The sequence below is a fragment of the Conger conger genome, chromosome 15 (genome assembly GCF_963514075.1).
Source record: "Conger conger chromosome 15, fConCon1.1, whole genome shotgun sequence".
In the NCBI taxonomy this organism is placed as follows: domain Eukaryota; kingdom Metazoa; phylum Chordata; class Actinopteri; order Anguilliformes; family Congridae; genus Conger; species Conger conger.
Window position 1 is genome coordinate 36801830 of NC_083774.1, and position 24684 is coordinate 36826513.

Below are 24684 nucleotides of genomic sequence, written 5' to 3' on the forward strand. Positions count from 1 at the left end.
CAGAGGAAAGGGCAGCCGGGGTGGCTGTGTTCTCTAGCGAGAGCCACATTTTGGTTAAAGCAAGAAAGTCAAGGTTGAGGTGGGAGGCATAGGCAGATATGAAGACTGCTTTCTGGACGTCGGACTGGCAGTTCCAGAGGCCACCAGCCACACAGAGATCAATACCAGCGGATCTGGGAGGGAAGATGAGGTTTGAGATATTCTGCCCATGTTGGCGAGAGGTGAACCTCCTACCTGACTGGGACCTGGGGAGAGGAGAGAGGACAGGGATGGGAAGGAAACACATGGAGGAAACTAGGGAGGACAAGAGGAATACTACACAGTGGAATGAGGGCAGGCAGCAAAAACAAAATCAATCATCAGGCTCTCAGACAGCCTCGATGGACACCCGTAGATAGACACCCCCGACTTTGTACGCCTGCAACTTCGTACACTGAGGCAAGTAGCCAAGGCTGCCGCACACAGCTGCCGCTGGTGCGCTACACAACTGCTTAAATAACACTGACGCTGAATACAGAAAATGCTACCAACCCACTGCAGAACACTAATGCACACTGAAGTGAGTTCAGGTGTGCCGGTGATTATACCCTAAGCAGGGTGCAAACTATTGGCTCCTCCTACAACAAAAGCTGTGGCCTGCCAGCCAGTAAAAACAATAGCCTAACTCAATAGCCTAGCTCACCTGAGAGAAACAAACACCTAACTCAGTTTCACTGTAATCTAAATAAACACCACTTGTACAAACAAACAAATACACAGCAGAACACTATAATGACAACTAAACTGAATTTAGAAACAGCAAACAAACAAATGATACTTAACTAATCCAGGAGAAAATGCTACCAACGGAGAAAATGCTCCCAACAAATGGAACCGCTATTGCACTAGACATGGATTGGCAGTGTGGGGAAAATGCTTGGAACTTCCTGCCAGTTCACTGGGGTGGATATGTGTCCCTGTCACACCAGTACAGTCAGTTTTCATAGTTCGAGCAAAGCCAGAGGGTGTAGGGAAACATAAAATAACACATCAATCAGGGAAGATCGCATCCAACTTCCCACATGAGCTTTTCTGTGTTTGTGTGTAGTTGAGCAGGTTGGGTAAGATCACATTAAATTACTGGCATTTGGCAGATGCTCTTATCCAGAGCTAGACTAAGCAGGAGACAACCCTCCCAGGAGCAATCCAGGGTTAAGGGCCTTGCTCAAGGGCCCCAACAGCTGTACGGATCTTATTGTGGCTAGACCGGGATTAGAACCTCCGACCTTGCACGTCCCAGTCATTTACCTTAACCACTACGCTACAGGCCGCACCACTGATTATTGACTTTGTTTTTGTCTTCCTCTGTATTGATTGACTGCTGAATTCTGAGATAATGGCCTGTTAAGAAATTCTTACTTTTAACTTGCGTGATCTCCATGGCTCTGATTCATTTTATACCTTTGTCAGCAATAGTGCTAATCCCGGGAGCATATATTGAATACTGGTTGCATATAAGGGAGAGTCAAGTGTCAGGCATGATTACATTTTAGTTTAAAATGGAGTCAGATAACAAAGGTAAATTTATTGGCCCTATTGTGGAGATTCTTGGTCAGCCCGGACCAGTAGAGAGCGGAAGGCAGTGTGGTACTACTGTATTTGTAAGGTTTTTTTCTTTTTTGTCTGTGTTATGTAGTGTGGTGTAATATTATTTTTATTCATTGTATGTTTGGGTGCATTGTACAATATGATAAATATGAAATAAAAAAAATACATTAAAAAAGGAGATGAACTGCATGCTACATAAATATCATTGATTGAAAAATCCAAGGTTATATGAAATTAGACTTTAAATGTTGTGCTGCCCTGATAACAGATCGGTGCCCCACAGAACTGCAGAAGCACCGACAGCACCATGGAGAGCTGCCATACTACTGCCACGGGGCCTAAAGGATGGTGCTGGAAGACCAATATTATCCCATTGAATTGGTCAGGACCATGGAGCGCTCCTCACACCTCACACAAGTGGCCAGCATTTCCACCAACAAGGAGGAGCCACAGGTGTGCTGCATTGCTGATCAGCCTGCAGCAGTCTTAAGCAGGAGCAGAGACTGTTTGGCTTGGACTTCTCAGGAGAGAGGGCTGTTGAGACCCACTAACTGGGCTCAGGGGAAGGGGCTGTGGGCCACCGATTGATATGAAATACTGCTGCTTGAAGATTGGAACTAAACTGGAGTCAGGGATTTGCCACCTGGTGACGGTTGTGTGAAAAACACTATGGATTATGGTACAAATGACATCTCTGCCTGTTACAGGCCAAAATTAAATGCGACTGCCTCTACTCTCAGAGCCTCCAAATTATTTTTTCCCAGCTAGCAAAATTCTTACCGGAGAAGCAACCCGCCAAAATCATTGTAGCTATCACAATTGGTACTTTACTTCAAAAATACAAAGTACTTGAAAGTATTAGTTTCATAATAAAATATTATTTTAGCCCTAAAAGACTTCAAAAGTTGTTTTGGGCTATTGCATTTATTCTTGCTTGGTACAGCATAAGCTGCCATAGAAACCTATCTATCAAGACTCCCTGACAATTTGTTTCATGAAAGATGTTTTTGAGTGAATCTTCAACGTATCCAAAGTTGAGGATAGTGGCACATTTATGACACCCCTTTTCGGTGGTGTAAAACTATGCATGAATTAACTTAATTCCATTATTCATGAGCTATATTGTCATTGTTAATCACCAGATTGTCTTTTTTTATAGGACTCCCACAGACAAAAATGAGTTTACTATTTTGAGATATGATGCTTTGAAAATGGCTTCTTGTGAAAAATAAAATTACATTTAAGGTCCAATATCTTTGAAATGAAATAAGAAGAATGTTTTTGACAACAGATTTGAATACTCCCAAGATAGCAAATATGAAATGATTTGGCAGTTTCCTGGTAGAATTATGGCCATTGCATGCAACTCTGTACTTTTAAAGTGATGGCCCCCTACATTTTAGAAGGTTCTTGTACAAAAACGTAAAACGAGTATGAAGCTGAAAGCATGATGAACATTTTTTTTTTGAAATTGCGATTACAACAGATGCCGCAGTGTACTTAATTTGAATTGACATTTGGAATGGTCCTGTTCTATTTTCTCACGCTGGACTGCACTTTTTGCTTGAAGGGGTTTGTGCTTGTACTTACCCCAGTCTCTGTAGTTTACAGTGTGGGTCCTCCAGTCCAGCAGAGAGCGCTCTCCCTCCTGAATCCTGCAGGCTGTTGAGATTGAGCTGTAGGTCTCTCAGCTTTGAGTGAGGAGAGCGCAGGACTGAGGCCAGAACATCACAGCAGCCCTCTGTGAGATTACACCATTCCAGCCTGCAGGGAAATCACACACACAAGCACACACACACACACACACACACACACACACACACACACACTTCATGTTCAGTCCTGTCCACAGTAAATAAATTCACAGATTTGTTTACTTTAATGTTAAGTTAATGTTTGTACAGATCAGTTGATGTTAACAGCATCCACCTTTCTAGAAACTAATGTTTCCCTGAGGATATACCAGCCTTTCTTCAACAGGTCACCAGGAGACTGATGCATTAGGACCTATCCAAGTTGTAATTTGGCGTAAAATGAAAGACCAAAAATATATTTTTTAATTTGTTAAAAATAGCCCTCCAGATGACGTTTCACCTATGTTTGTATGGTTTGTAGTTTCTTTCTGGGACATTTGTCTTTCCAAAAATTCTTGAGGCTACCATTATGTTATTGTCTCATAGTTTTATTTATTTTTGCCTTTTTTATCTTTGTTGGTTTCTTTGACTTTGGGGATCCTCTTTTGCAGGTGTGGATTTTGGTATGGGTGCCAGCCGATAGTCCCCCGGCCACCCCCAAACCCCACACAGGGTAACATGCACTTTTATCATACATGCATACGTATTATTAAACGCTTAACATCGTTCACTAGTCAAGTAACACATTCTCAATTTTAGACAACAGCGCTTGAATAATTAAAAAAGTTATTTTGCCAACCAGGAAGTGGCTGAACCATGCTGGGACCCCCTGGTTGGCCAGCCTGTACCCCCGGACACCACAATATCATGTCATCCCTGCATGGAGTGGATGCCCTGATTCTAGTTTGTGAGCTAGGCAGGCTGCCTGAAGGTCTCCCACTCAGAAGTATGAGATGGGGAGGGGGGCGGAGGGAGGTTGACGACTTCCCACTGGAAACCCGAGGTAGGGGGGAGCGAGCAGGTGAATCTATCAAATAATGCACCTCTAACTTTGTACAGCAATTAGTAAAATCAGTCACACACTAAATTCTGCTAAATAATAATAATAATCATTCATAATACTGTGAATATATCGTTTCACAATTGTTGCATTTTTTCTGGATTGTTATGTGCGTTCGCCATACTCTCCAGCGGGTTTTTCTGTCTGACTTTTTTCGACTTCTGTTTTGTGGATTATCCTTCTGTTCTCATTTGACCTGCTGTGTATGGGCACCCTTCGATTACCGGTTTGTGATTTTGGTTTTTGATTCTGTTTATCCGCCTGTTTGGACTGCCTGATTGTTTTCAACCCTCTCCATGTGACCATGACCATTCTTTGGATTACCTGTCTTTCTGTTTGCCTGGATACCAGACTTTTTATTTCTAACTGCCTTGTCTTCATTATACCTGTTTGCTGTTTCTCGACTCTCAGAGAGGGGAGAAAAGGAGGCTAGGGAGTTGGGGAAGGTAGGAGGGTCAGCAGTGGGAGAGGGTGCGGAGAAGGAATTACGAATGGCATCAACCTTCTTTTCAAAGAAGGAGACAAAGTCATCAGGTGTGAGTGATGAGGGAGGTGGGGGGGGGGGCAGAAGAGAGGAGATGGTTAAAAACAGTTTGCCGGGATTAGAGGCGGCCGCGTTAATTTTCGAATGAAAGAAGGAAGATTTAGCTTGAGAGACAGAGGAATGGAAAGATGATAGGAGGGCATGGAAGGAAGCTATATCACTGGGGAGACAGGATCTTTTCCATTTTCTCTCCGCTGCCTGCAGTTTGGTTCGGACAGCTCGTAGAGCATCAGAAAGCCAAGGACTGGGGGGGGGAGGCCCGAGCTAGTTTGGTGGTGAGGGGACACAGAGAGTCAAAGGAAGATGAGAGGGAGGACATGAGGGTTGTAGCAGCATCGTCGGGAGACAGTCGAGAGAAAGACTCTGCGGATGGTAGGGAGGAGAGGATTGTAGATGAGAGGGTGGAGGAAGACAGGTGGCGTAGGTTCCGCCGACAGGTGACAGTGGATGGTGGGAGAGATGGATGGGTGTTAGAGGAGAGTGGAAGAGAAAAAGAGATAGTCAGAGTAGTCAGATATATGGAGTGGTGTTACAAAGAGGTTGGTTGTTGTGCAGCTCCTTGTGAAGATGAGGTCAAGAAGGTTGCCTGCTTTGTGGGTGGGAGGGGAAAGTGTGAGGGTAAGGTCAAAAGAGGAAAGGAGGGAGAGAAAGGTAGACTGGGTGGACTCTGAGTTGAGGTTGAAGTCACCCAGGAGGATCAGTGGAGTGTCATTGACTGGTGAGGAGCTAAGGAGGATGTCCATCTCATCCAAGAAGCTCCCCAGAGGACCCGGGGGGGCGATAATCAACAATAATAAACAGTTTCCACTGCAAAGTAACAGAAACCGCATGAAATTCAAAAGAGGAGAAGGAGAAGGATGAGGAGAAGACACTAGATCTCTATGAGGATGAGATTAGGAGACCTGTGCCACCTCCTCTGCCAGCGGTTCTGGGTGTGTGGGAAAAAGAGAAGGCAGAGGACAGGGCAGCTGGGGTGGCTGTGTTCTCTGGTGAGAGCCACGTTTTGGTTAAAGCACAAAAGTCAAGGTTGAGGTGGGAGGCATAGGCTGATATGAAGTCTGCTTTCTGGACGGCGGACAGGCAATTCCAGAGGCCACCAGCCACACAGAGATCAATACCAGCAGATCTGTGAAGGAAGATGACGTGCGAGATATTCCGGCCATGTTGGCGGGAAGCAAACCTCCTATCTGACTGGGACCTGGGGAGAGGAGATGGGAATGGGAAGGAAACACATGGAGGGAACTAGGGAGGACAAGGGGAATCCTACGTAGTGAAGTGAGGGCAGGCTGCAAAAACAGAATCAAACATCACGCTCTCAGACAGCCTCGATGGACACCCGTAGATAGACACCCTCGACTTTGTACTCCTGCGACTTTGTACGCCGAGGCAAGTAGTCGAGGCTGCCGCACCCAGCTGCTGCTGGTACGCTAGACAACTGCTTCAATAACTAGCTGATGCTGAAACACAGAAAACGCTACCAACCCACTGCAGAACACTAATGCATACTGAAGTGAGTTCAGCTGTGCCAGTCATTATACCCTGAACAGGGTGCAAACTATTGGCTCCTCCTCCAACAAAAGCTGTGGCCTGCCAGCCAGTGAAAACAATAGCCTAACTCAGTAGCCTAGCTCACCTGAGAGAAATTAACACCTAACCCAGTTTTACTGTAATCTAAATAAACACCACTTGTATTAACTAACAAATAAACAAACAAACAAACAAATAAACAGCAGAACAACACTATAATGACAACTAAACTTAATTAAAAACAGCACAAACAAATGATACTTAACTAATCCAGGAGAAAATGCTACCAACCCACTGCAGAACACTAATGCACACTAATGCACACCCTTTTTGGGCATTCGCTTCAGCTCATCGGCTCCGAGACTCGGACAGAGGCTGATTGCTGCACAGTGCACGACCAGGCCTACGGACACACCTTGTTACCTTGCGGTAACTTTGTGGCCTATAGCGAGTGGAAACTAGTGTACGCGGAACGCTACATCAGTTTACTCCTGCAAAGCACAGCAACAAACTTTTCCACCCGGAAAAAGGACCGCGAACATTTTTTTTCAAAACCGAACAGACCAGATGACATCCACGGGAACATCCCAGCTCTGCGCATCTCTCCAGTACATCATTCACATTACCATCAGGTGACAGACCTAAATCTCGGAAACCAATTTTTTTTCCGCAGCCAGCAAAATTCCTACCGGAGAAGCAATCCGCAAATTGAAACACAAAATCACTGTAGCTGTCACAATTGGTACTTTACTTCAAAAATACAACCCATTTCAAAGTTTTACTTTCCAAATAAAAGATTATTTTAGCCCTAAAAGACTTTTCAAAAGTTGTTTTGGGCAGTTGCATTTATTCTTGCTTGGTACAGCATATGAAGCTGCCATTGAAACCAAACCTATCAAGACTCCCTGACAATTTGTTTCATGAAAGATGTTTTTGAGTGAATCTTCAACGTATCCAAAGTTGAGGATGGTGGCACATTTATGACACCCCTTTTCGGTGGTGTCAAAATATGCATGAATTGACTTTATTCCATTATTCATGAGCTATATTGTCATTGTTAATCACTAGATTGTCATTTTTTTTATAGGACTCAGGACTCTCATAAGACTTCCACAGACAGAAATGAGTTTACTTTTTTGAGATACGATGCCTCGCAAATGGCTTCTTGTGCAAAACAAAATTACATTTAAGGCCCAATATCTTTGAAATTAAATAAGAATGGTTTTTGACAGCATATTTGACGACTCCCAAGATACCAAATATGAAATGATTTGGCAGTTTCCTTGTAGAATTGTGGCCATTTTGAGCAACTCTGCACTTTAAGTGATGGCCCCAAATTTTAGAAGGTTCTTACACGAAAACAAAAATTGAACAGATGCCGTGGTGCACTTCATTTGAATTGACATTTGGAGTGGCCCTGTTCTATTTTCTCACACTGGACTCCTTTTTGCTTGAAGGGGTTTGTGCTTGTACTCACCCCAGTCTCTGTAGTTTACAGTGTGGGTCCTTCAGTCCAGCAGAGAGCGCTCTCACTCCTGAATCCTGCAGTTTGTTCTTTCGGAGCTCTAGGTCTCTCAGCTCTGAGTGAGGAGAGCGCAGGACTGAGGCCAGAACATCACAGCAGCCCTCTGTGAGATCACACCCACCCAGCCTGCAGAGAAATCACACACACAAGCACACATGCATGCACACAGACACACAAACACACCCACACACAAACAAACTTCATATTCAGTCCTGTCCACAGTCTGGGTTCTCCATTACAGTTTACAATGCAATTCATGTATTCTGATGTTAAATAAATTCACAGATTAGTATACTTTCATGTTAAATTAATGTTTGTACTGCTGAGCTAATATTAACAGCATCCACGTCTCTATAAACTAACATTTCCCTTAGGATATACCAGCCTTTCTTCAACAGGTCACCAGGAGACTGACACATTAGGACCGATCAAAGTTGGCGTCAAATCAATGACCAAAAATATATATTTTTTATTTGTTAAAGATAGCCCTCCAGATGACTTTTTGCATGTATGTTTGTCAAATAGTTTTATTATTTTTTTTACATACATGCATACATTTAATTAAACGCGTAACATAGTTAGCTAGTCAACTAACACACTCTCAATGACAATTTTAGGCAACAGCGCTTGAATAATGAAAAAAGTTATTTCTGAAGTGGCTGACTTAGCAAAACGAGGCACACTGGGAGCTCCCTGGTTGGCCGGCCCATACCCCCGGACACCACAATATCATGTCATCCCCGCATGGAGTGGGCGCCCTGATTCTAGTTTGTGAGCTAGGCAGGCTGCCTGAAGGTCTCCCACTCAGAAGTAAGAGATGGGGAGGGGGGCGGAGGTAAGTTGATGTCAGGTCTTCCCACTGGAGACCCGAGGTAGGGGGGAGCGAGCGGGTGAATCTATCAAATAATGCACCTCTGACTTTGTACAGCAATTAGTAAAATTAGTCACATACTAAATGCTACCAAATAATAATAATAATCATTCTTAATTCTATGAATATAGAATGCACAATTGTTGCATTTTTTCTGGATTGTTATGTGCGTTCGCCAGACTCTCCAGCGGGTTTTTCTGTCTGACTTTTTTCGATTTTGATTATCCTTCTGTTCTCATTTGACCTGCTGTGTATGGGCACCCTTCGATTTACCGGTTTGTGATTTTGGTTTTTGATTCTGTTTATCCACCTGTTTTGACTGCCTGATTGTTTTCAACCCTCTCCATGTGACCATGAACATTCTTTGGATTACCTGTGTTTCTGTTTGCCTGGATACCAGACTTTTTCTTGGACTTTTTATTACTAACTGCCTTGTCTTCATTATACCTGTTTGCTGGTTCTCGACTGCAGGATTCACATTTCCCACAATCCCAAAGGACAATTCTGCGACGTCCACCCCGCATGACGTCTAGCTTGGTTCAGCCAATCCCGTAATGGCGGGAGCAATAAACTTTCCCGTATAAGAGCGAGACATGTTCTCGGGATAATTACAGGATTTGAACTTGCTATAGATAAACCTATAATTGTACTGGAAAACAGGTTAACCTCATTTTGAAATAAAGTTCCATTGTAAATGTGATGGCGGCACGCATGGTGCAGTGGGTAGCACTGCCGCCTCACAGCAAGGAGGTCCTTGGGTTCTAATCCCCGTCGGCCGGGGCCTCTCTGTGCGGAGTTTGCATCTTCTCCCCATGTCTGCGTGGGTTTCCTCTGGGTACTCCGGTTTCCTCCCACAGTCGAAAGACATGCAGGTGAGGCTGATTGGAGAGTCTGTCACGTTTCAGGTCTGTCTCGCCATGTTTTATGTTTATTCATGTTGTCTTAGTCACGTAGTGTCTTATCATGTATTATGTTAGTCTAGGTTCGTCATGTTGTTTAGTTTATTTCTGGTTACGATTTATTTTCTCGTCATGTCTAGTTATGTTTTGTTACGATTATATTACCTTGTTATGTTGAATGGTTATCGTCTTAGTTTCGTTTTGTATTATGTTTTGATTTATGTTTATTGTTACGTTAACTGGTCATTGTTTATGCATACACTTTTACATGTCTTTCCGCAAACCTTGCGTTCCGCCTTTTCTCTCTCGCTCCTTCTGTCATTCACTCCCTATTATTTCCATTTGTCTATTTACTAAAACGACTAACGCTAGATCAGGATTGGGTAGAAACTAACAAGACTAATCATGTGTTCATGTTACCTTACGTTTCTCGTGCATGTCATTTACTAATTTACTAATGCTAGGGCAGGATAGGTTTATTACTAACGATTACTAATCTCCTTGTTAAACTTGTCATCCATCGCACCTGTTTTCCATTTCCTTGCTACGCTCTAACTAATTGTCTACACCTGTCTACACCCGCATTTATAGCCCAGTCGCGCAACTGTTCTTCGCGAAATTGTCTGCCTCTAGTCTTACTACGCAACTCTTGAGCATTATTTCTGATTGATTCACGTTAAGATCCAAGCCTGTTTACCGACTATTGTTTATTGATTTCTGTTTCGTTTACCTTCGTTTTGTTTTTTGACCACGCCCTCGCCTACCGTCTTTGTACTTTTGCCTCGCTGTTTGTTTTATGGTTTCGACTTCCGCATCGCCCTCGACTACGACTCTGCCTGCCGTCCGCCTGTACATCTGCCCCGCTGACAGCTCTCCTGCTACCGGACCTCCCTGCACGTTTACCGACTACGAGTTTGCCTCTTCCCTCGGCACCGTGCTTTTTGTTTGTTTATCGTTTGTTTGGCTGGATCTACGTGTATGGACTTTGCTTGTTGTGACTACGCTCCTGGGATTCGTCCCAAATAAAGCCCTGACGGGACTTTATTCCATTATTGTTTCTGAGTCGTGCATTTTGGGTCCAACCCCCCCACGCACCCGTCTCAGAGTCTAAATTGCCTGTAGGTATGAGTGTGTGAGTGAATGGTGTGTGTGTCCTGCAATGGACTGGCGACCTGTCCAGGGTGTATTCCTGCCTTTCACCAAATGTATGCTGGGATAGGCTCCAGCCCCCCTGCGACCCTGTTCAGGATAAGTGGGTTCAGATAATGTGATGCAGTTTGGTTAGAAAGCATTAGGGTGAGTAATCCTTTTTGGAGAGCTTGTTGGACGCTTTGGGTACGCTTTTAAAAAATATACTCTCATATATGTAATAAAACATGTGAAGGTACATTTTCTTTACATTTTGTATCATATAATCTGTTTCAATAGAATAATTAGCTTTTTTGATCATTCATGATATGCAGACATTTTGTATTTGGAGAGATATGGGGACACTTGAGGACATTTGGGTTCAGTTTTGGGAAAACTCATGGAATTTGATTGCCTGTCGATATCTGTAACAATCCTCTCCTTTAATTTAAGTCTCCAAACAAACATACAAATCATTGTCTTCAGCATCACCGCTCCACCAGCTCATCGGGGTGAGGGTGGCAGACACTACATTTACATTTACATTTACATTTTAGTCATTTGGCAGACGCTTTTAATCCAAAGCGACTTACAAGTGCATAGGTTCTACCACAAGTCAAAGCATCACATCCAGAACTAGAAAAATACACCTGGACTGCTGTTCTAAACATATAGTCGTCATCATAAGTACAATTTTTTTTTTTTTTTTTTTTTTTTTTTTTTTTTGGGGGGGGGGGGGCGTTAGACAGGGATAGGGGTATCAGAAGGGGGGGGCGGGGTAAATCAGGAGGGGGGACTAAGGTAGAGTTTGAAGAGGTGTGTTTTGAGTCTGCGTCGAAATAGGGGGAGGGATTCTGCTGTCCTGACAGTGGTAGGCAAGTCATTCCACCACTGAGGAACCAGAACGGAAAACAGGCGTGAACGTGCAGCTCGACCGCCAGGTGCCCGTAGAGAGGGAATCGTAAGGCGACCAGAGCTGGCAGACCGGAGTGGTCTAGCTGGGGAGTAGGGAGTGATCAGGGATTGTATGTAATGTGGGGCAGTCCCCTTAGCAGCCTGAAATGCCAACACTAGGGCCTTGAATCGGATGCGTGCGGCAATAGGAAGCCAGTGGAGGCCAATGAGAAGCGGGGTGACATGAGCCGACCTGGGCTGACTGGTGATCAAGCGGGCTGCAGCATTCTGGACCAGCTGGAGGGGCTTGATGGCGCACGCTGGGAGACCGGCTAGGAGGGAGTTGCAGTAATCCAGGCGGGAAATGACGAGCGCCTGGACTAGGAGCTGGGTGGCTTTCTCCGTCAGGAGATGACGGATGCGGCGTATATTAAACAGAAAGAACCTGCAGGTTCTGGCAGTGGAGGATACTTGTGGAGCCAGGGAGAGGCAGTTATCAAGAGTCACCCCAAGATTCTTTGCCGTACGGGAGGAGGAAACTACAAAGTCCTCCACAGTCAGTGAGAGGTCGATTGACGGAGAGGACTTAGCAGGGATGTAGAGAAGCTCAGTTTTGGCAAGGTTGAGCTTCAGGTGATGGGAAGTCATCCATGTAGAGATATCAGCCAAGCAGGCAGAGATCTGTGTGGTGATTTGGGTGTCAGGGGGGAAGGAAATGAAGAGTTGGGTGTCATCAGCGTAGGAGTGATAAGAGAAGCCGTGGGAAGAGATAACAGAACCAAGAGACATGGTGTACAGCGAGAAGAGGAGAGGCCCAAGAACCGAGCCCTGCGGGACTCCAGTTCGTAGGGGTTGAGGGTCGGAGAGTGCGCCCCTCCAAGTCACCTGGTAGGAGCGACCAGAGAGGTAGGAGGAAAACCAAGCGAGTGCAGAACCTGTGACACCCATCCCAGACAGCGATGAGAGCAGAATCTCATGGTTGACTGTATCGAAGGCGGCCGACAGGTCGAGGAAGATAAGGACAGAGGAGAGGGATTTTGCTTTAGCAGAGTGGAGTGCCTCAGTGACCGCGAGCAGGGCGGTTTCAGTGGAGTGGCCACTCTTGAAGCCAGACTGGTTGGGGTCATGGAGATTGTTGTGGAGAAGATAAGTGGACAGTTGGGAGCAGACCGCCCGTTCCAGAGTTTTAGCAAGAAAGGGAAGAAGAGAGACAGGCCGGTAGTTGTTCAGGGCAGAGGGATCGAGAGTAGGTTTTTTGAGGAGGGGAGTGACTCTGGCCCTCTTCAGGGAAGAGGGCATGGTGCCGGAAGAGAGGGAGGTGTTGATTAGAGAGGAGAGAAAAGGGAGAATGTCCTCAGATATAGATTGTAGGAGGGGAGAGGGGATGGGGTCAAGAGGACAGGTGGTTGGGCGGTGGGAAGTAAGGAGTTTCAGCGTGTCGGCGTCAGAGAGGGGAGAAAAGGAGGTTAGGGAGTTGGGGAGGGTAGGAGGGTCAGCAGGGGTGGAGGGTTGGGAGAAGGAATTGCGAATAGCATCGACCTTCTTTTCAAAGAAGGAGACAAAGTCATCAGGTGTGAGTGATGAGGGGGGTGGGGGGGGAGGGGGGGCCAGAAGAGAGGAGAAAGTTGAACAGTTTGCGGGGATTAGAGGCGGCCGCGTTAATTTTCGAGTGAAAGAAGGAAGATTTAGCTAGAGAGACAGAGGAATGGAAAGATGATAAGAGGGCATGGAAGGAAGCCATATCACTGGGGAGACAGGACCTTTTCCATTTTCTCTCCGCCGCCCGCAGTTCGGTTCGGACAGCTCGTAGAGCATCAGAAAGCCAGGGACTGGGGGGGGAGGCCCGAGCTAGTTTGGTGGTGAGGGGACACAGAGAGTCAAAGGAAGATGAGAGGGAGGACATGAGAGTTGTAGCCGCATCATCGGTAGACAGTCGAGAGAAAGACTCCGCAGATGGTAGGGAGATGGTAGTTCGAACAGACCAGACATGCCAAAATTTGTATAGCAGTTTCAGTGTCCGTAACATAAAGGAGGTTCCTTGTTCTGTGAGAATCTCTTTTGAGATTCCAACACGGGAGAAAAGATTAAACAGCGCCTCCACAATAGTCTTAGCAGATATATTGTGGAGGGATATAACAAACGGCAATAAACCAAAGTCTTCAGCCGTCACAGGATTCGGACCAAAATAATATGAAGACAAAGCTGTCCGTCATATCGCTCAGACAAGCCAAGTTTCGTTCCGTGATATTTGTATGCTTATGTTACTGTACCGTCATGTGATCGCCTGGATGGGTGGCCGTCCATAAGCTAGTCTCTGTGTTCAAGGGTGGAGTTTGAGTGCCCATTACCTTCTGGGTAACACAGGCTAGATATTTAAGCGTCCAGGGACATGTTTCTTTTGAGAAGTTTTGCCCCATATCTAGGAAACCGCTACACTGGCAGTGATTTTTAGAATGCCTACACACATAATTTAAGCATTTCATCCAAATACGCTCAAGTGAAAAAAGCATGACATCTCAGGGACTAATGTGATCTAATTAGAATTTCAAGTAAGTAATTTGTAATAGATTACTTCACCAACACTGTATACAGGTCAAAAGAGAATACCAAATGCATCATGATACCAAATGCATCTACTACATGATGAAGCAGCTAATGTGATTTCAGGTGCATGGTGACTGGTCACAGATGACAACCAACTAGCCTCTGTAGCTACCACAAGCGATCTGAAAGTCCATACACAAACTGACTTTAAGAACCTGATTCACATCCGATGAAATCATCTGTGTGCTCAGTGTTCTTAAGCCTCGTCACACAGTCCAGGTATGAAGATTCCCTTCCCCCTACCAGGTTAATAAAAGTAAGCAACAACGATCCTCGCCCCTTATTCCTTTCTTGATTCATTACATTACATTACATTAATGGCATTTGGCAGATGCTCTTATCCAGAGCGACGTACAACAAAGTGCATACCCATAACCAGGTATAAGTGCGCTGAAAGACCCTAGAGGGAAGTACACATTCAACTGCTGCATGCACAACAAAGATAAGGACCAGGGCCTATTACATTTTTTTATTTTTTTATTTTTTTAACAAATTAATAAACAAACAAACAACAAACAAAGCAAAATTATGACCAAACGCCTTAACTAGCCAAACACTACTTACCTAGCCAAACTAAAAATACTGATACACAAAAAAGTAAATCACAGAAATACAACAATTTGCGCTTGAAGGTGGGAAGAGATTCTACAGTTCTGACCTCAACGGGGAGTTTGTTCCACCACCGTGGAGCTCCAGAACAGACAGTAGTCGTGCGCGTGAGGTGGAAGTTCAGAGAGGTGCCAAGCGGCCTGTGGAGGTTGAATGAAGAGGTCAGGCAGGGGTGTAGGATTTGATGATTTTTTGTAGGTAAGCTGGGGAAGCCCTTAACTGCTTGGCTAGCACCAATGTTTTGAATTTTATGCGAGCCATGACAGGCAGCCAGTGGAGGGAAGTAAGGAGGGGGGTGATGTGAGTATTTGGGAAGGTTGAAGACCAGACAAGCTGCTGCATTCTGGATAAGTTGGAAGGGTCTGATGGCGGATGCTGGGAGGCCAGTCGAGGAAATTGCAGTAGTCCAGGTGGGACAGAACCATTGCTTGGACCAGGAGCTGGGTCGAGTAGGGGGAGAGAAAGGGGAGGATTCTCCGGATGTTGTATAGGAAGAACCTGCATGACCGGGTCACCGCCGGAATGTTCTCGGAGAGGGACAGTCTGCTGTCCATCACCACGCCGAGGTTCCTTACACTGGGTAATGGCGTAAGTGTGGTATCCCCTAGGGAAATGGAGAGATCCAGATGGGGAGAGGTAATAGCAGGGACGAATATCATTTCAGTCTTGCCTGGGTTGAGCTTTGGATGGTAGTTGTCCATCCAGCTCTGGATGTCACTCAGGAAAGCAGAGATACAGGCTGAAACCTGCATATCAGATAGTGGGAATGAGGGCCAAGGGAACGAGTGTAAAGAGAAAAAAGAAGCGGGCCTAGGACTGAGCCCTGGGGAACTCCTGTGGCAAGGGGCCGAGGTGTCGATACCGTACCAACCCAGGCAACCTGGAAGGAGTGACCAGAGAGGTAGGACTCAATCCATTCCAGGGCTGTGCCACAGATGCCCATTGCTGAGAGGGCGGACAGGAGAATGGAGTGATCCACAGTGTCGAAGGCAGCAGAGAGGTCTAGAAGAATGAGGACAGAGGAGAGGGAGGCTGCTCGTGCGGCATGGAGTGATTCACTGAGGAGCGCGGTCTCTGTCGAGTGACCAGATCTGAAGCCAGACTGATGGGGGTCTAGCAGGTTGTTGTTAGAAAAGAAAGAAGAAAGTTAACTAGAAGTGGCTCGTTCTATGGTTTTAGATAGAAAAGGAAGAAGAGATACCGGGCGGTAGTTCTGGATGATGGAGGGATCCAGAGTAGGCTTATTTAGCAGCGGGGTGATGTGGGCCCTCTAACAAGGGAGGTGACAAATGGGAGAATGTCAGGTGTGATAGTCTGGAGAAGAGGGGATAGGGTCAAGGGCACAGGTTGTAGGGCGGTGGGAGAGTAGGAGTTGAGAAACATCAGAGTCTGTAAGAGGGGAGAAGGTGGAAAAGGAAGCGATGGGCCTAGAGGGGGGTAAGGGCACAGAGAGGGGGGCGGTGGTTGTAAAGGATCTGCAGATGTCTGTGACCTTCTCATCAAAAAAATCTGCAAAGTTATCAGCAGCGAAGGAGGACTGAGATGGAGGAGGTGGTGCGCTGAGGAGAGAGGAGAAAATAGAGAACAGTTTCCGGGGGTTAGAAGCAGAGTTCTGAATTTGTGTTTGATAGTACTTTACTTTGGCGGCAGTGACAGCGGAAGAGAATGCCGCCAGGAGAGACTGATTCCTTATTCACCAAGCAAGGATGTGTTTCTGGCGCTTGCCTCCATGAAACTAGAATTCTCCAGAGTTCTCACAACCCTGTCCAACTCTGCTAAATCCCAATATGAGCTAACTTTGTGTTGACTGACTGCGTCTGGTTAATTTATACTTCACAACATGGAAACTAGCATACGCACAGCACAACAGCTACCTGACGCCAAGAAGTTCCAGCCAAAGGAACCTACTCAGCAGAAAAGGAACAACCGCCAGAAATCGTAACCACAACATAAAGGACCCCGGTTCTCACGCTCCAACACTGGAAACCTGCAGGAAAGCACCATGTTGTGACCACGTGGACAGGCTGTTAAGTTTAGTATAGTCTTAACGGAGATCGTTGAGAACCTGTGTGTTTGTTTGCCTTTATTACAGATAATTAAAGCGAATTATGTATGCTGTCAACTTGTTCTAGTTGGTTGGTTAGTTGAATCAACCTATATTCTGGCCTTTGTTTTGTTTGTGGCAGTTACACGGCATGCGTGTGAGCAGTAGGTAATAAGGAAACCTTGTTAGTCTATCAGCTGTTGTAGATTTGTTGTCAAATTGCTGCGTTAGTTAGACCAGGTGTGTTGCATTTTTGTTATTAGTTAGCCAATCTAGTGTGTTTTTCACCAGCCACCGGCAGTTTCGCTCGGTTCTGTTATTCTGATTAGGTAGATCAGAATCAGTTAGGTACTTTGGACGCTGCAATTGTTAGGATAATTATTAGATCGCTAGTTTGCATTAGTAATTAGCAATTTATATAGAGCGTCGCTCAGAGCGTCGCTCCCTCCCATTTGGAATGGTATGGTGTGTCAGCACCCCATTATAGTCTGCTCTCTCCCCTTCAGAACGCGCTTCCAGCGACGTGGCCCTCCACGGCGACGGAACCCCACCAACCTCTGCTACCCCTCACTGACCCCCCCTGACAACTTCACAGTTGCAGGGGGGCTATGGAACTGCCAATCTGCCACACGGAAGGCTGACTTCATTACTGGTTATGCCTCCCTCCTGTCCCTACAGTTCCTTGCCCTCACCGAGACCTGGATTACACCAGAGAACACCCCCGCTGCCCTCTCATCCTCCTTCTCCTTCTCACACACCCCCCGGCCCTCTGGCCGTGGAGGTGGCACTGGCTTGCTGATCTCCCCTTCGTGGAAATTCTCTGTGTTTTCCCTCACTGACCTATCCCTATCCACCTTTGAATGCCACGCTGTCTCAATTACTCACCCTGTTAAACTTTATATTGTCGTTGTTTATCGTCCTCCAGGTGCCCTGGGAAGTTTCCTTGATGAGCTTGACACTCTACTCAGCTCATTCCCTGAGGATGGCACCCCACTTATCCTCCTGGGAGATTTCAACATCCACCTGGAAGCCTCCCAGTCTGCTGCCTTCTTACCACTACTTCACTCCTTTGACCTCTCTCTGCAGCACTCTCCCCCAACTCACAAGGCCGGAAACCTTCTCAACCTTATCTTTCTGAGGAACTGCTCCTCTTCTAACCCCACTGCTACCCCTTTACACAAGTCCGAACACCACTTCATTTCCTTCTCCATCCCCCTTGCCCCTCTGCCTCCCTCCCCTTCTCTCACCCCCACTGTTTCTGTCCGATGTAACCTCTGCTCTCTATCACCCTCCTCCCTTGCCCCCAGAGTCACCGCTTCCCTCCCTCCTCTTGAATCCTATCCAAACTACCCACTGATTCCGCATCTTCCGTGCTGCTTTCCTCTCTCTCCTCAGCCCTTGACTCTCTCTGTCCTCTTGTCTCCCGGCCTGCCCTTGGGTTTCTGACCTTCTACGTTCCTCCAGGCCCAGCCTATGTGCAGCTGAGAGGAAGTGGAGGAAATCAAAAGACCCATCGGACCTGTCTTCCTCCCAGTCTCTCCTGGCGGAATTCTCCTCCGCTATCACCACTGCCAAAATAAATTACTTCCAAACAAAAATCCAGAATTCCGCTTCTAACCCTCGTCAACTGTTCTCCATTTTCTCCTCTCTCCTGAGCACACCTCCCCCACCATCTCAGTCCTCGCTCACTGCTGATGACTTTGCGGTATTTTTTGACGAGAAGGTTGCAGATATCCGCAGCACCTTCGTGACCACCACCACTTCTATGCCTGCCTCCCTTTCTGTGTCTGACCCCTGTTTCTCCTCTTTCTGTCCCCTTACAGATGCTGATGTGTCTCACCTCCTGCTCTCCCACCGCCCTACTACTTGTGCCCAGGACCCCATCCCCTGAAACCTCTTTCAGGCAATCACGCCTGACATCCTCCCGTCCGTTTGTCACCTCCCTTGTTAACTCCTCTCTGTCCTCTGGCTGCTTTCCCTCATCTTTCAAGAGGGTCTACATCACCCCGCTCCTAAAGAAACCAACTCTAGACCCCTCCTGCATTGAAAACTACCGTCCGGTATCTCTCCTTCCTTTTCTATCCATTGAACGAGCCGCCTCCAACCGACTCTCTTCCTTCCTCTCACAGAATAACCTGCTCGACCCCCACCAGTCCGGCTTCAGACCTGACCACTCGACGGAGACTGCACTCCTCTCTGTCAATGAGTCCCTTCAGGCTGCACGAGCAACCTCTCTCTCCTCTGTCCTGATCCTTCTTGACCTCTCTGCGGCGTTCGACACGGTCAACCACTCCATCCTCTTAGCCTCCCTGGCATCTACAGGGATCTGTGGCACAGCCTTAGAGTGGATGAAATCTTATCTCTCTGGCCGGTCCTCCCAGGTGTCCTGGGCTGGAGGAGTGTCAACCCCTCACCCCCTTGTTACAGGAGTCCCCCAGGGCTCAGTCCTCGGACCCCTTCTCTTCTCCATCTACACGAGATCCCTTGGCCCCGTTATCTCTGCTCATGGCATCTCCTATCATTGTTATGCCGATGACACCCAACTCTTTCTCTCCTTCCCCCCATCAGACACACAGGTCTCTACCACTACCTCTATCTCACTAGGGGATACCACAGTGACCTTATCCGCTAGTGCAAGAAACCTTGGAGTGGTGATGGACAACAGGCTATCCTTCTCTGAGAACATCGCTATGGTGACCCGGGCGTGCAGGTTCTTCCTGTACAACATCCGAATAATCCGACCCTTTCTCACCACCTACTCCACTCAGCTCCTTGTTCAAGCAATTGTCCTGTCCCTCCTGGACTATTGCAATTCTCTGCTGGCTGGCCTTCCAGCATCTGCCATCAGACCCCTACAACTCATCCAGAATGCTGCATCCGTGTAGTATTCAATGTTCCCAGACATTCACATGTCACCCCCCTGCTCAGCAACCTCCACTGGCTGCCTGTTATGGCTCGCATCAAATTTAAAACTTTGGTGCTCGCATACCCGGCAGTTAAAGGATCAGCCCCTGTCTATATTCAATCCCTTATCAAGACCTATACACCAACTGGGATACACAAGGTCGGTGGTTCTAATCCCGGTGTAGCCACAATAAGATCCGCTCAGCCGTTGGGCCCTTGAGCAAGGCCCTTAACCCTGCATTGCTCCTGGGAAGGGTTGTTTCCTGCTTAGTCTAGCTCTGGATAAGAGCATCTGCCATCTGCCATCTGCCAAATGCCAATAATGTAATGTAATTACTGGCATTTGGCAGATGCTCTTATCCAGAGCCCGACCTTGCACGTCCCAGTCATTTACCTTAACCACTATGCTACAGGCCGCACCACTGATTATTGACTTTGTTTTTGTCTTCCTCTGTATTGATTGACTGCTGAATTCTGAGATAATGGCCTGTTAAGAAATTCTTACTTTTAACTGGCGTGATCTCCATGGCTCTAATTCATTTTATACCTTTGTCAGCAATAGTGCTAATCCCGGGATATATTGAGTACTGGTTGCATATAAGGGAGAGTCAGGTGTCAGGCATGATTCAATTTTAGTTTAAAATGGAGTCAGATAACAAAGGTAAATTTATTGGCCCTATTGTGGAGATTCTTGGTCAGCCCGGACCAGTAGAGAGCGTAAGGCAGTGTGGTACTACTGTCTTTGTAACATTTTTTTTGTCCGTGTTATGTAGTGTGGTGTAATATTATTTTTATTCATTGTATGTTTGGGTGCATTGTACAATATGATAAATATGAAATAAAAAACATACATTAAAAAAGGAGATGAACTGCATGCTACATAAATATCATTGATTGAAAAATCCAAGGTTATATGAAATTTGACTCTTTAAATGTTGTGCTGTCCTGATAACAGATCGGTGCCCCACAGAATTGCAGAAGCACCGACAGCACCATGGAGAGCCGCCATACTACTGCCACAGAGCCTAAATTAACTTTATTGCATTATTCATGAGTTATATCAGGTCTCTGAGACTTCCACAGACAAAAATGAGTTTACTTTTTTGAGATACGATGCTTCGAAAATGGCTTCTTGTGAAAAATAAAATTACATTTAAGGCCCAATATCTTTGAAATGAAATAAGAAGAATGTTTTTGACAACAGATTTGAATACTCCCAAGATAGCAAATATGAAATGATTTGGCAGTTTCTTGGTAGAATTATGGCCATTTCATGCAACTCTGTACTTTTAAAGTGATGGCCCCCTAAATTTCAGAAGGTTCTTGTACAAAAACGTAAAACGAGTATGAAGCTGAAAGTATGATGAACATTTTTTTTTAAAAATTGCAATTACAACAGATGCCGCGGTGTACTTAATTTGAATTGACATTTGGAATGGTCCTGTTCTATTTTCTCACGCTGGACTGCACTTTTTGCTTGAAGGGGTTTGTGCTTGTACTCACCCCAGTCTCTGTAGTTTACAGTGTGGGTCCTCCAGTCCAGCAGAGAGCGCTCTCACTCCTGAATCCTGCAGGCTGTTGAGATTGAGCTGTAGGTCTCTCAGCTTTGAGTGAGGAGAGCGCAGGACTGAGGCCAGAACATCACAGCAGCCCTCTGTGAGATTACACCATTCCAGCCTGCAGGGAAATCACACACACACAAGCACACATGCATGCACACATACAAAGAGATACACACACATACACACACACACACACACTTCATGTTCAGTCCTGTCCACAGTAAATAAATTCACAGATTAGCATTAGGACCTATCCAAGTTGTAATTTGGCGTAAAATCCATCCATCCATCCATCCATTATCTTAACCCGCTTATCCTGAACAGGGTCGCAGGGGGGCTGGAGCCTATCCCAGCATACATTGGGCGAAAGGCAGGAATACACCCTGGACAGGTTGCCAATCCATTGCAGGGCACACACACCATTCACTCACACACTCATACCTATGGGCAATTTAGACTCTCCAATCAGCCTAACCTGCATGTCTTTGGACTATGGGAGGAAACCGGAGTACCCGGAGGAAACCCACGCAGACACGGGGAGAACATGCAAACTCCACACAGAGAGGCCCTGGCCGACAGGGATTCGAACCCAGGACCTCCTTGCTGTGAGGCGGCAGTGCTACCCACTGCACCATCCGTGCCACCTGGCATAAAATCAAAGACCAAAAATATATTTGTTAAAGATAGCCCTCCAGATGACGTTTCACCTATGTTTGTATGGTTTGTAGTTTCATTCTGGGACATTTGTCTTTCCAAAAATTCTTGAGGCTACCATTATGTTATTGTCTCATAGTTTTATTTATTTTTGCCTTCTTTATCTTTGTTGGTTTCTTTGACTTTGGGGATCCTCTTTTGCAGGTGTGGATTTTGGTATGGGCGACATGGGCTGCCTGCCAGCCGATAGTCCCCCGGCGACCCCCAAACCCCACATAGGGTAACATGCACTTTTAACATACATGCATACGTATTATTAAATGCTTAACATCGTTCACGAGTCAAGTAACACATTCTCAATGACAATTTTAGACAACAGCGCTTGAATAATTAAAAAAGTTATTTTTCCAACCCGGAAGTGGCTGAACCATGCTGGGACCCCCTGGTTGGCCAGCCTGTAACCCCGGACACCACAATATCATGTCATCCCTGCATGGAGTGGGTGCCCTGAGTCTAGTTTGTGAGCTAGGCAGGCTGCCTGAAGGTCTCCCACTCAGAAGTATGAGATGGGGAGGGGGGCGGAGGGAGGTTGACGTCAGGTCTCCCCACTGGAAACCCGAGGTAGGGGGGAGGGAGCAGGTGAATCTATCAAATAATGCACTTCTAGCTTTTTACAGCAATTAGGAGCCAACCTAAGTCTGCAGAAGAACTGTGGCAAATTCTCCAACATGCTTGGAACAACCTCCCTGCTGATTGTCTTAGTGAAAGCTGTCCTGCAGTTCTATATCTCAGAGTAGTGATGCAGTTTTAACGCCGAAGGGTGGTCCAAAGAAATATTGATTTGATTCAGTTTTTAACTATTCTGCCAAATTACTATAATGTAATGTAAAATGTATTGTATGTTTATTTAGGACTTTACATTATTTTTGAAAGAATCTTATCTGTACAGAATGTTATACAGGTGCCTAAGACTTTTGCACAGTACTGTATGTCAGCCCAGGGCGCCATACAAGCGGGAACCACCACCGTTCTTTTGATAAGGCCATGAAATAGGCTAATTCCACATCATGACATATGGTGATAGGCTATCAAAAGAGGATTGTTACTCAATTGAAAAACTTGTGCACTTGATTCATTAATCTATTAATCATTGAGGAAATTTGGTGGTACAATTCCCATGATCCCTTTGTGAACTGATTAACTTTTGTGAATTGAAAAAACAAAATGTGTAAGGAATCCCCACAAGTTCATAAAAAATTTAGAGGCAACCCGGAAGTGCAGAATTGTTTTTCTCCCAGATGTAAAGCCAGCAAATAACAGTTTCTGTTCAGTAACTCTAAAGTTAAGATCAGAATCATCACTAAGCAAACATAGGCATGGATTGGAAACAAAATTAATCTTAAGCAATAAGGGCAATATGAGTTGACATGTTCCCAAAAGATTTTAACAGATGGACAGTCCCAAAACATGTGGAGGAATAAGCCCGGAGTATTAGTGTTGCAAAACTAACAGTAGTAATTGGGTTGTAACTTCTTTTGGCACCTTCGATAGGGTGTGGCACAGGCCCTGTGGATGAACTTTGAAATGAATAAGTTGAATTGAGTTTGGACCACACTGTACTCCAATTTGTGCGGAAACCTAATTCACCAAGCTTTCGACTCCATTTGGCCTCTACTGCAATTGGTTTCTTGATCACCTCCAATAGTTTACAGTAAATTTTAGATATGCATCCATGGAAGGTTGGGGTGGGCTCAATCTAATGTGTCATAGGGTGGGTCGGAAGTGGAGAGCTCCATGGCACTCCGTATGCCTTTAGGGCAGATCTCAGTTGTAAATAAAAAAAATGTGAGGATGCTGGAAGTGCAAACTTAGTTTGAAGGTATTGGAATGTAAATAGGCCATCATCGCCACATAGGTCTCTCAAAGTGTTTACACCACGAGAGCTCCATGTTACCTGCGTAAATGGTTTGTTACCAGACGTTAGGTTTAAATTATTCCAGAAAGGGGTGTGAGAGCAAAATCGAAAGGAACCTCCTTGACTTCATCCAATTGATCTTATAACCTGACATTTCTCCAAAATCTTTAAACACTGTCTAGGACCCGGCCCTAGGCCCCCCTGATGAGAGATTGACAGGGATGGGTTAGGCAGGAATGCATTGTTAACCCCTCGCACACGCCATTGAGGTGGTAGCAAGAACGCCCGTAAGAGGAAAAATATGCGGTTCAGAGCTAATGAGCAGCCCTAATTGTCAGCAGTCTGACTGAGGCCATGCATAGAATGAGTTCCAGCATGACCTTGGAGGAGATTCAACATGCTGAGCGAGCAGTCGGGGAATACCCCAACCCTACAGGGGAGGAGGATAATGCCTGGTTAGAGCAAAAAGATGAGGAAAACAATATAGATGATGGGGAAATGATAATCTGATAATTTATTGGATAGATTCAAAGGACTGAGTGTAGAGGAGTTGGGGGATGAATTACACTCGGCTATTAATTGGATGTCCTTTGTAGATTTCTTAAGGCACCACAAAAAAGAGCACCTGAAGAGTATATTGAGATGGTGGAAGGCACTTACTGCTGGCTTGTAAGATGTCAAAGTTTGGAGAGAGTCCAAGGAGAGATTATGACAGGGAGACAA

At 45.8% G+C, this 24684-nt stretch overlaps 1 protein-coding gene across 2 annotated transcripts in view; it reads right to left on the bottom strand.

The window, feature by feature from the left end:
• LOC133111416 (NACHT, LRR and PYD domains-containing protein 3-like) overlaps positions 1-24684 on the bottom strand; it is a 90131-nt gene that overhangs the window by 25339 nt on the left and 40108 nt on the right. For both annotated transcript variants that reach the window (XM_061221755.1, XM_061221754.1), the window contains exons 9-11: positions 21334-21507; positions 7830-8003; positions 3178-3351 (exon numbers count right to left, since the gene is read on the bottom strand). In XM_061221755.1, coding sequence (XP_061077739.1) covers positions 3178-3351; positions 7830-8003; positions 21334-21507 — 522 coding nt within the window. The remainder of the gene's footprint in view (positions 1-3177; positions 3352-7829; positions 8004-21333; positions 21508-24684) is intronic.